At 37.1% G+C, this 13248-nt stretch overlaps 1 protein-coding gene across 6 annotated transcripts in view; it reads right to left on the bottom strand.

Annotated features, from left to right (window-relative positions):
• The window catches only part of LOC306641188 (uncharacterized protein), a 56201-nt gene that overhangs the window by 20795 nt on the left and 22158 nt on the right, over positions 1–13248 (bottom strand). The window contains exons 1-8 of one of the 6 annotated variants that reach the window (XM_079106134.1): positions 12343–12616; positions 12017–12191; positions 10067–10173; positions 8545–8682; positions 6402–6463; positions 5381–5454; positions 2625–2773; positions 3–78 (exon numbers count right to left, since the gene is read on the bottom strand). The exons of 4 other annotated variants lie outside the window; for them this stretch is intronic. In XM_079106134.1, coding sequence (XP_078962260.1) covers positions 3–78; positions 2625–2773; positions 5381–5454; positions 6402–6463; positions 8545–8682; positions 10067–10173; positions 12017–12094 — 684 coding nt within the window. In that variant the 5' untranslated portion in view covers positions 12095–12191; positions 12343–12616. Of the gene's footprint in view, positions 1–2; positions 79–2624; positions 2774–5380; positions 5455–6401; positions 6464–8544; positions 8683–10066; positions 10174–12016; positions 12192–12342; positions 12617–13248 lie in introns of those variants that run through there. One more of the 6 variants, XM_079106135.1, reaches the window with a different exon arrangement.

The raw sequence follows: 13248 nt of genomic DNA, 5'->3' as shown, positions 1-13248 counted from the left end.
ACCTCTTTTTCATAGAAAATTTGATTGCGCAGAATCTCTTCGACAATGTCCCTCTCATTGTCCATATCCATTTTTGCCCTGTGAAGTGACAGAATTTAAGTTGGTAATTGCAAAACTTCCCCTCAGTATCATCAGTAGAAAGTAAGCACTTCAAAGTGTTTTTCAAAATTAGGATATTCTGCCAGACATGGTGGCAACACACCTGTTATCCAAGTAACTTGGGAGGCTGAGGCAGGAGGATTACAAGTTCCAGACCAGACTCAGCACTTTTGTGAGGCCCTAAGGAACGTAGTGAGACCAAACTAAGAAGTGCTGGGGATGTGGCTTAGTGGGTACTGGATCCAATCCCCAAAACAAAAATCATGACACCAACTCATACTGATAGGCAAGTCAACAAGGCTCACTTCTGACTTCTCAACTCAAACCCTAAAATGAAGGAGGGCCTGGAATGAGATATTTCAAGATCTAAAAGAAAACAATTCCCAGCCAAGATTCCTATGCCCAACAAATCTCTTCTTCATATGTCACAACCTAAGTCTCAGCTGACACAAAAAGTCAATATAATCCCGCACATCCTATTGGATCTTAATGAAATTAACTTAGAATTCAACAGCCAAGAAAAATAATTAAAACCATATGAACAAAAGGATTTTGAACAATACTCTTTGAAGTAAAGAATGGATCAAAGGAGAAAGATATATTCTGAAGAAATAAGAGAAAACATAAAACTAATCAGTATTTCCAGAATGTTCTTATTTTTTTTATTTATTTATTTTCTTTGGTGCTGGGGGATTTGAACCCAGAGCCTCATGCTTGCCAGGCAAGCATTTGACCTAACTGAGCCACATCCCCAACCCCAATCACTACATCTCAGAAAGTATAAAAACAATTAGTACAAAGTATTTACCACCGAGTACCTACATTTTTAAAAAGTAGGTCCAGATATGTAAATTCATACACTACACCTCAACACCTTAGGAAAGGAAAAACTAACTGCAAAACCAGTGGAAGACAGGGGAGCAAAAATTTATGAAATTGGGAAAAAATATGAAGAAATGAAAAAACAGGGAGTTGGACACTTGAAATGATAAAGAGGATTGGTAAACACATAGCCAAACTAACAAAGGAAGAGAGAGAAGTATGAATCCACAACAACAGAGATGAGAAAGGGAATAATAGCACAGAAGCTTTTGAAATCCACAGGATCATTAGAAACTATTGTGGAAATGTTGACTAACAAACTGGAAAATCTAGAAGACATTGACGAATTTCTAGACACATATGACCTGCCCATGTTGAGCCATGAAGAGGTAGAAAACCTCAACAGACCAATACTGACTAATGAGCTTGAAACCACATTTAAAGGCCTAACAGCTAAGAAATGACAGGATCAGTGGATTTTCAGATGAATTCTACTGGATCTTTAAAAGAGTAATAGCATCCGTCTTTCTCAAATTATTCCATGGAAATTCAAAGGGAGGCCACACTCCCAGATACACTGCATGAACACATAACCTGATATCACAACCTGACAAAGACACACCAAGGAGAGACAACTACACATCAAAATCCCTGATAAAGAAGATAGATGTAAAAATTCATATTTTCAATGCAAAATGCATTCAAAAAAGCACAGTAAGAAGATAATACACCATGTTCAAGTGAGCTTCCTCCCAGAGATGCAAGGATGGTTTGACCTAAGGAAAATCAATAAATGTGATTCATCACTTAAACAGAATTAAGAACAGGAATCATATGACCATCTCAATAGAGGAAGGGGTCAAGAAACTACTGTCTGTGGGCCAAATGCAGCACACTGCCTATATAGGTAAAGATTTGTGGTTTGGGAGAGGGTTTTGTTGTGCTTGTGATCCAACTGGGGGAAATCTGTATGCTGTCCAAGCACTCTGCTGCTGAGGAATGGCCTAGCCCCTATACATGCAGGTTGGGAGGAATGTAGCCACACCCATAGGACCCAATTATCCACAGAGCAGAAAATAGCGACTACCTGAGATTTTGCCAAAGAAGGTTTTCCAATTTCTGATTTACAGTATGACACACCCTTTATGAAATGTTGATAGTTTCCCCCCAACATGTTTATATAAATATCCTTAGCATATATATTATCCTTCATGGACATATGGTATATCATTATGCAGTCACCCTTTGTAGTATATAATATATAATAATCTCCCTTATCATATGCATGCATATAATGATTTGAAGTCACATTTATCTGACCTGGAAGGCTTCAGTTCTAGAAATGAAGCTTCTAAAAGAAAAAAACGATATACTTGAGATTTTGATACATGCTTCGAATCACCCTTCAAACAGATTTTTCAAATTCCATTTACCAATAGTGGGTAAGAACATCATTTTCCTCACATTTGCCAACATGCGAGACAACTACAAGAATGACATACTTATTAATGTAGTTGAACTATGTGTTAGTATAAATAAAGCACTGGTACCTCCCTGTTTGGATACCTTGTTCTGAGACTCATGCAAGGATGAATAGCCCTAATGAAGGCATAACATTTCACAATCATAAATATAGCCCAATTTAGAATTCATTTTACAAATTAATAACTATTATCTACTAGGAAATATTTCCATAGTCTTACTGATCATGATGTTCCTTCTCAAGAGCCAACTGCTGTCTATTGGGTTTTTGAAGTTCCTCATGACTACAGGTAGAAGCAGCAGCACTACCTTCCCACATTGCTGGGGTTTCAATTTTCTCTATTTCAGGTCCCCGGCAGTGTTGTTCATCCTTTTAGGAAAGATTGATAGTGAGAGAGATGATACTTTTCAACAAAAGGCACATTTTTGTTTTCCTTGAGATTATAATCTGGCTTTGATGAATTGCCATGTCTTCGTTATGCAGAAGGAAAATAGGTGCTTACTTTAATTTTCTAAATACCCTCCAATTAAATATTTATAGATTCTGCTTCATTTCTCTTTGAGTGAAAGAAACCATGTTCCAAAAGGTAAAAAGGGACATTGTTCATACTATGCTTTAATTTCATCCTTTCTTGGCCACCTAGTGTTTTCAATCCCCAAGTGACTGGCAGGAGGAAAAAGAGAGAGACTGTTGTCCTCTTCTGTCTTTATTACCTGATCTCACATTCAACAGGCAGATTAGAGAACAGACTTCATGGGGCTTCAGGAGCTACAGGCAGCTTTCCCATTTCCACACTAAGCTACTCTTTCCACCACTGCCTTTAACACTTTTCTCATTTGGAGTCTGGGGTTTTAAAAATGGGAATGGTTGTCATTGAAGTTAAGGCCAAAGTTACCACAGAATGAGGGACAGAGTGAAACTGCAGAGTTGCGAATACACAACACTGGAAAATGAGCTTGTTTTCTGATTTCACAATCAATAACCATCAGTTAAATTGCACAGCCTGAGGAAGTGGAAATATTTACCACGCTAGCCTGATATTCTACTTAGAATATGGGAAAACTATTCAAGGAAGTGTAAAGGATCCCATCCACACACCTAGTCTTGTGACCTAGCATTTTATGGGGAAAAAAACCTAAGGAAATGGTTCCATTGATTCCATCAATTCCATTATGCTGGATCATAAATTTCCTCAAATCAGTCAGATGAATTTTATCCCATCAGATACATTACATGTGTAATTTAGTTAAAGTAATTGAATGTACTGGAGAACAATAGGAAGCCTCATCTAGTTGTCTCTTACATAATATCTCTGAATGGTTGTTCTTTGTTTTTGTGTTTCAATATATAAAACTCAGTGTACCTTAAACCTTGTCTTCTAACTTGGGAGTCAGGTATCAAATGTTTGGCTGGGGGGGTGTGCTCCTAATGTGATGAAACCACACATGTCTAAACTTACCCATCTTTTGATAACACCACCATGTAAACAGCTGATTCAAAAAATGCAGGAGGGGCTGGGGAGATAGCTCAGTTGGTAGAGTGCCCTGGGTTCAATCCCCAGCACCCCCCAAAAAAAAAAAAAAAAAAAATGCAGGACACTGCTTTTTTTTTTTTTTTTTAAATGTGCGGAGGGATATACAGTTGTTTCTAAATATTTACAGTCATGTTGGAACTATGCTTTCAAAATTTTGACAATGAAAATCTGTAACTTTGAAAGCACAACAAATGTATACAATGTGAGTTGCAATGCTCAAATGGAAATACAATTTTGTATTACATGATGTAACAAAATCATGTAAACAGATGAATCAAAAAGAAAAAGAAAAATAACAAAACTCATGAGACTGGCGATTTTTGAAAAATTGACAGCATAATCATTTGTTTCCCTGACTCCCACCTCAGTCCAACACCCACTGGTCCCAGGGTCTTCAGGACCTACCAATTTCATCACCAGTATGCCACTCCCTCGCTAATCTCCCAACCCTCCAGTCCCCCAACCAAGCCCACTGCTCTGCCTACTAGACCCTTAGCTTCACTATCAGCCCACAGCTCTGCATGCCAAGTTGTCACTTGGCCAAGAGACCCACCTGGTGTGGCACAAAGGTTCAGCATCAACCAGTAGGACCCAGCACCTGGCCCTGATCCACCTGGTCCAGGAAAGTTGGGCCCCGTGGACATGGTCAGCCAGGTCCCCCTGACTTGACAAATTGCTTAGCCACCTTCCCACAATCCACCTTGCCCCGCATGCCACTTTACTACCAACCCCAGCACCTTCAAACCTGGCCCACAGAACCCCCACTAGTTTTTAAATATCTAAAATCATCCTGGAACTATGCTTTCAATATTTTGACAAAAAATTTAAAAAACTTATAACCTTGAAAGCACAACAAACATTCAGAATATTAGCTCGCACGCTCAAGCTGAATTACATTTTTGTATCCCTACTCACTCTTGTCTCACTTTCTCACTCTCTTCCCAATATTCTCTTGATTGTTCACTTGAATGAAAAGTGTTTTTCTCTAAATCAACACAGCAAGATACTTTGAGCAACCACCTCTTTACCAACCACCTCTCCTGCATTAGTTTCCCTGTTCACAGGCCACTTGGACAAATGACAGAAAGTCTTCAGATGATTAAGGAGCAAAGATTATGAGATTATGAGAATATTTCCCACAACCTGAGACTCAAATTTCCAGGGGCCCTCTGCAGTTGGTAACAATGTTACACAAATGGAAGTCCATCCAATATACAGAGAAATTAAAGCCTCCATTCCAAGGATGGACTTTGGCTACAAGTTATTTAGGTTTTAAGAATATTTTAAATTGACAACCAGCTAAACGTGTTTTAATATTAAATATCAAAATATGATGTTTTGATTCTAAAGGGCAATGCTCAAACAGTAATTTCCCTTGGCCTTATCTTCATTATGAAAACAAAGAAAACATGATTAAAGCAGAATGATCATTGAAAATATACCTTTAGTTCATTAACTTCACAGACATCAAGTCTTGTCTGCTCTTCCTCTGATGTCATTCCTGCAAGTATTTCTGCTGACGAATCTATATACATTTAGTTTAAATAAGCAACGTAGAATACTTATAAACTGAATCTTTATAAAACTTTAAAAACAAAAACAATTTCAAGACAAAGGTCTACTTTTATTTTCTCAAACAATGTAACTTTAACCATCACCTAAATTTTTGATGCTTGAGATACACAAAGAAGTATTTAATTTTTAAAAGACACCTACTGATGCTAAAGTCACTGTATGTTACAGCAAGGCCTAGTTGTTGTAACATTGGAAACAGCTAAAGTTGAATGCAACAGGATATGTATATTAGTTTCCTAATTTAAACTTCCTTGAAAATACACTAAACAAAGTTTGATTCTATTCTGAAGAGAATAATCCCTAAGATTCATAGAATACTTCATCCTGTTGTGATGACACAAATCACTTGGCCTGTGGCACAAATGGTGTCCTACTATCTATTCACTAATTTTAATAATACATACACTGTGAAAACTAAAAGAAACACTTGATATTCCATGGACTATAATTGGCTAAAATGAAACTAATGAGAAAACACAACTCAAAACTCTTTCTTATTGATCTGAAAACATACAGGATTTCAGGACTAGAATTAAAATTTGGATATTTACTATAGAAAATACTGATTCATCTTACAAATTGTAAACCTTATATTCTTAGGTCATACTGAATTAAAAACCATTGAAAAAAATCAGTGGTTCATATTTACAAGAATATAATCCATTTTTTGATATTTTAGTTTGCTCTTTTGTGGTTTAAATATTGCTACACTTCCATTTTTATCTAGGCCAGTAGAACCAAGAGTAACTCACAGGGTAGGATTGTGGCTAAGGGGCACAGTGCTTGCCTAGCACATTTGAGGCACTGGGTTCATAATCCTCATCTCCACATACACACAAACATACATACATAAAAGGTATTAAGAGTAATTCTTGAAAAGAGTCTTACCTGGGTATTTATTTTGAAACATTTCACATTGCTTTGCTTCATATGCAACAGTTATTTCTTTACTGACATGTGCAAAAAAGTAATAAATAAAATTACTATTTTAATACTGATCTGGAAAACATTTAGCAAATATATCAAATAAGACCAGATCACATAGTCAGCTCTATTAACAGAACTTTAGCACTCACACTTCAAGTTTGTAAAATCAACAAATATTTTTGAAGATAGTAATGAAAGGACAAAAAGGGAAAGTGAGGCAGACATAAATCAAAGACCTCACAGTTTGGCACATGATACTGGCACTTTCAATGAGGTCATGCTATCCCTGACTTCCCGGGCCAGAAGGTACCCTGAACTTAGAAGAAGTTCCAGCTTCTCAGCACCAGCCTATTGTTGTTCAACAAGTCATTTCCCTAAGTTTTCTTTTAACAATATGGATTTTACTGCTTCAGTTCACCGGGTTGGAGATTTAATGGGATGTTATAAAACCATGCTCAGAGAAAGAGGAAAGCAATGTAATAATTTGTTCCCTATTTTGAAGTATTCAGGAATTGCAAAAGCGAACCAAGCTGTGTTTTCCCTCATGTTCCAATATTGAAGTACTCAGAAAAGTTCAAGTCCTAACTTGAGTCATTAGCTAGTATTTGAATCTATAATTTCAGAGAAGTCAGCTATGTAATGGTTGGTAAACCAATTTATAAATATATCATCCCATTAAATTAAATACTATAACTGTCACCTATGATTGAACCAATCAGTCTCATCCAGGGCAGAAAAATAATGAAAGCTGGGAGACATGACTTGGACTATTCCTACTCTTTCCGGACCTATTGAAACTCTTAACCAGGAGCTCTTTGTCAGAATAATGCTTAATCTTCGCATTTATCTCCAGTGACCAGGAATACAAAACCCTGCTTTATATGGAAAGAGTACTGAAACAGGATGAAGTTTAGCTCTCTTAAATCCAAGTTTTCTTCAATTTCATAAAATTGTACTCCATGTCCTCCTAAGGCTAATTTTAAAATATTTGAAAAAACTTGAGGGATATATACTATTGGGAGAGTTTCATTACTACAGGAAAATGATCACTTGAGGGACAATGGAATGATGGAACCCACCCTAGGGAAAGAGGATATTGCTCCTCCCATGACTAAAAAAAGAGTTCTTTACACATGGAAAGGCTCATTGGGTACAGATCTGGGGCCACAGAAGAATCAGAAGTGATCACCTCCTGAAACATTTCTGGAACCTATCCGAAGGTTGCCTTATAGCCTAACTCACCATGAAAGTCCCAAACAATGTGTCAGCTCCACGAAACTCTTACACTAAGTGGAAAGGTCAGGTTCCTCACTATATGTGGCTAAAATAAGAGGTCCAGATGCCAATGCCTGTGATTCCACTTTGGGAATGATGAGTAAGCACAAATAAACATGAATTCATAAAGTGTCTACCTTATAAGTCTGTGTATGCATAACCATGAACAGTGAGGGGGTCTGGATCAGTTAGTGCAACCTGGCAGTAGACCTTATTTATTAGCTAAATGCAAGAGGAAATTTCAAGAGCATCATTGTAACAGTAGTATCAAAGGAGTGATAATGATGTCCTTTTCCTCTACAGTACCTGTGAAAGAATGTGTTCCTTTCCTTGACTAAAGAACAGCCTTAATTTCTTGAAAAAATTAGGGGGTATGGTTGAAGGTACTAGTTTTTAACAGGAAATTAATTTCCTCTTCATAGGAAATTCACAACATTATTTGTTAAATTTAACTAATTTAACATCAAACAGGTGATACTCTTGGAAACCCATGCACAGGGGTTCTGGATGATACTGATATTCGTAACTACAAGCTCTTCAATGTCCTGAGGTAGGGCTTGGGTGTTCTGCACAGAAGAAGAGAACCTGCCTAACATGCCTGAGTCCCTAGTGTCAAACCCCAGCTCTTGGATGGAATGAAGTTCTGAAAGAAAACCACAACCTTTGCAATCTGACTTCTCTAACTTTGTTTAGTGATCTTGGTTTCATGGCTGCTTTGCCAAATTACCAGTACTACCAGAATTCAGCTGAAACCTGATATAGAAGGTGCAATTGTTGTAATGACTTCAATCTTTTCAAATATAAAGTAGCATTTCATGTAAACACTTACAGGCTATCACTGCAATTGACTGCATAGGACAATGCGGTCCTACCAGAGTGATCTTTCAAACACACGTCAACTCCTTTTTGCAGCAGCAGCCTGATTGTTCCTTTGCTTTTGTGTCCTGCTGCGAGCATCAATGATGTTCTAAAAGAGCAGAGAAAGGATTTCACCTTAGGAACCCTAATGAAGTTATTCCAACAGCTCACCTGATCTTACTACCAATTTCATATCTTGCCTGTCCCTGTAACATTAACCATTTGCACATGCAAACAAACCTCTAGAGCACTTCAGGGTTCATGTATGTAGAAGAACTTCAGGGATAAAAGGAGGCTACAGGAAGTGTCTTGACCCACTCGGGTCATACAGTGTAGAATTTACTAATTTAATGTCCTTTGGTGCACTAGGCTGAAGTCATTTATTTGAATTAGGGATGAACTGAAGTGAATGAGTCTCTACTATTTGCCTAAAATAGAGTCTTGTGCTGTAATTCATAAACAGCTGAAAATCTACAAAATAAAACAGCTTTCAGGATTAAAATTGGAATAGTAATGATAGTAGTAATACACTGATAATGTTTATAAAGATAATCCGAATATGCTTATTAAAATATAGTATTACAATATTCATGTGAAAATAGTCTTCATTATGCTGGTCATAGGTGTTTCCTCACATATGATGTTGATAAAAATATTTTAGGCTACAAACAATGTGCTATTGTATAAAACTTACAACCACTTCATCCTTTTCACAACAGGAAACGTATTTGTTGAAAGGTACTATTACCAAGGTAGTACAACTCTTATGTAAAAACAAGTAAACCCAGTCTTGTGTAAATTGAATAGTCCACTATAACTTTTCCCTTTGTCATAAAAGTATGACTTTTCTTGAGGGAAGCAAAAGATTAACCAGTTCAGGCTGCTTTTCTTAAATCTCACCATTCCAATTAAGAAGAACATCAAAATTTGTTAAGACTCAAAAAAGAAAAGCAGGAACACCAACAAATAACAGCAATCAAGTGTCCTATATAGATACCCGAGGATCAATCTTTTTCATGAAAAGCAATTTAATTCAAACAGCATCCAAAAGACAAAATGATTTGGAACACTGCTTTCAACTTCAGACTTCTAAAGGTAAGTATTAAAGAAGCAGATGTTTAAAAATCAGTTGACAAAGATGGGAAATTCAATACTCAAATGCCAATGAATAGGACCAATTTTCAAAGCTAATCAAAATACTATGAAATTCCATTAACTAATTAGAAAAGCACAGTTGCAACAAAATCTGATGATACGTAACAAAACATCACTCTTCACTGCAATGGTAAAAGAACAATGTTGTGTACTGTTGTTGTGCTGCCCACCCTTAATAACTGATGACTGATGGTTTATGCTGAAAGTGTTTATGATGTCCCAAACATTGTAAGAGAATCCACTTCTTCCCATTAACCGAACATTTCTGGCTCATGTATTCTTACCATTTTACACCACACTAAGGTCAAAAGGAACAGAGGAAAAGTAAAAGGCTGTACCGTCCATGATGATCCATCGCGTGGATGCTCGCTCCCATGTCCACTAGGAATTCTGCCATTTGCTGATTGTTTTCATTCAGTGCAAGTAATAGTGGAGTGAGGCTGTCCTGTAAGAAAACAGAAACACTTCAGATTCACACAGGCGTATATTGTAACAACTGCACTGGAAATCATATAAAGGACCATATGAAAATGAATTTATAATAAAGAAAGAAAACTCACAGTAGCTCTTCCTCCTTTGACCACTGCACTTTGACCAGTGCTGCTCCTTCCCTTTGAGATGGCCCTCCCCTGCCTATGGTGCCAAAGGGACATTCAGCCATCTCCCAACTCACTGGAAACACTGACTGACTCCAGGAAACTTCCTTTTACCATGGTACTATGCACTAATAGGATTGCTCCACACTTGAACCAAGACCTGTTTGAGGGCAGGGGCTCTATCTTTACTTGGAAAGACAAGAACCTTAACATTTAGTAATAAAATGTTGAAGTATTTCTCATTGAATGGATGAGTTAGATGCTCATCTTCACAGCAGTTTCTCATTCTATACTCTGAAGCATACTTGCTTTCCCAGGAGTACTGTACCAGAACACAAAGGTTATTTGATCATCTGCTTCTGAAATATTATAAAAACAGTATATTCTACGTCCAGTGAGAAAGGAATCTAACATTTCTTAATGCCTATGAGGCAACAATCATTGGTGGGAATCACTAATACTTTAGGAATTAGAGTTTCAAGGAGCTCCAATTTCAGGGAGCTCTTAATTAAGTTTCATTTCAGTTATGTATAAGATAGTCATGTACAGAAAATACTCCATGACTTTCCCTGGCAGGGGAAAAATGGGAGACCTGTCCAGTAATAATGCCATTATCTGAAATGCTATCAAAAATAAAAGTGAAAATCTCTCCTACCTCCCAGTAAGGCATTACAGATTTCAGAGAAGGGCTTAAACCCTTCTTCAGGTAGCTCCCTCTGCCAGAAATGGACAATTTGACAGTCAATTATCTATCCATTCCTCTTCTGTAGCACTTCCTCAACCTAACATCTGACTCCTCCTAAAATGAATCTCTGTGCACATTTCCAAGTCTGAAAGTTTCATTCACAAACAAGGAATTCTTATTTTCCACAAATGTGAAAAGACCCTGTTCATACGCAAATGGAAATGGTTTTCAGAAGTCAACCTGAGCCTTTTTTCTCATTTTCCCCAACTATATAACTTTCATATAGGTCTATTTATTTCTCATTTCTTTTACTTGCCATTTCCCCTAATTGAGACTAACCACTGAGAGATAAGTCATGTTTACAGAACTCGTCAACAGTAATGAAATTCTGCTTGCTTATCAAAATCTTTTTTTGGTTTGCATTTTAAGATCAAGCCCAATTCCTGACTGGGCACAGGACTACACTCCTGAAGTACCAGCTGCTGAGTAGCTGAGGGTAGGAGAATAAAAACTTGAAAATCTCTCTGGCCATTTTAGCAAGACTCTGCCTCAAATAAAACAAAAAGAGGATTGCTCTCCAGTATGTATGATATGTCAAAATACATTTCACTCTCATGTACCACTACAAAGAACAAATTAAAAAGGCAAATACAAAAAGGAATTACAAACAAGGAAAAAAAAAGTGACTGGTCATAGTGGGCAGTGGTAACAACACCACTGGGTTCTATCCCCAGCACCACCGCCCACACACGCAGAGTTGAAGCATATTTCCAAGGCACATTCTGCTCTCCTGCACTGTTTTACACTTAATGGAAAAAATTGGTTCATTAGGTTATTGGAAAAAATCACATCTAAAATTTCTCTTCTTTTAATAAATATTTACTTTACCTTAAAGGAAACTATCTTCTAGTACTCTTTGAAAGGATAAATATTGAAATTGCCCATATCTATCACTGTTCAAAGAAATGGATGTCAAATAATTGTAAATAAAGTTGATCTAAACATACCTTGTTTTTTGCTTCAATCATCGCCTTGTGCATAAGGCAGGTTTGCTGCCACGCACGTGCTCTTACTGTAGACAGCATAGTGCAGGGCAGTGTTGCCACTGGCGTCCGTCACATTTGGATCTGCACTAGATTGCAGCAAAATCATGGCACACTCCTCCGCCTGGAATTGTACAGCCTGTCAGGATTGCACCAAGGAAAGGATCATCAGTTCCAGGAATTCAAGTTTAACAGGCCACAGGTTTACCAACTAACCACTTTGAGTGAAAAAAAAAAAATGCACCTTCATTCTAGAATTCTATTCAAACCCATCTTCAGCTACTATCTACCTTAATGAGTGCTGTGCTGTTGTCATCATCACAGATGTTGACATCACAATTCATCTTTATCAGGAATGTCACCACTTTGGGCTGGTCATAGACACAGGCATAATGCAGAGCAGTCCTATGAAAATGAAAGGACTTTTCAGGAAGATATACAACACAGGAGTGAGGAAACACTTCAAGTGCAATTGAGTTATATCACTTCACTTTAGTATCTCACTTTGCTAGACTGGGCAGAGTGACATGATGGAAGGGTACTAGAAACAGGACACTATGTCTGCTACCTAACAAATGGTTAGATTGTGTCTAGGTGAATAAATGGATTGAAAAGAAATCAAAGAGAATATGTGAGCTCAATATTTTTTGACAAAAAAATTTTTAGAGTAAAATGTTTGAAATACTAATGAACACTTACTTGTATTTGTTTTCTTCAATGTCCACAGTGATGCACATAAGTGGTTCATATATTATCATCTTCACGTGTGTATTAAAGTGGTACAAAGAAAAAGCAAATACATATGATAAAATGTACTCATACTAAAATATAGAAGTACAGATAAGGAGATTTCTTTTATTTCAGAGAAGGTTAAAAGTTGGTAGAACACTAAAGTGCTATACAGATTCAATGCAATTCCAATTAAAATCCCAATGACGTTACCTTACAGAATTAGAGCAAGCAATTATGAAATTCATCTGGAAGAATAAGAAACCCAGAATAGCTAAAGCAATCCTTAGCAGGAAGAGTGAAACAGGGGGTATTGCAATACCAGATCTTCAACTCTACTACAAAGCAATAGTAACAATAACGGCATGGTATTGGTACCAAAATAGAAAGGTAGATCAATGGTACAGAACAGAGGACACAGACACAAACCCAAATAAATACAATTTTCTCATACTAGACAAAGGTGT

This window comes from Sciurus vulgaris (assembly GCF_902686455.1).
Source record: "Sciurus vulgaris genome assembly, chromosome: 12".
NCBI lineage: Eukaryota > Metazoa > Chordata > Mammalia > Rodentia > Sciuridae > Sciurus > Sciurus vulgaris.
This window is presented reverse-complemented; position numbering and strand designations above follow the sequence as displayed.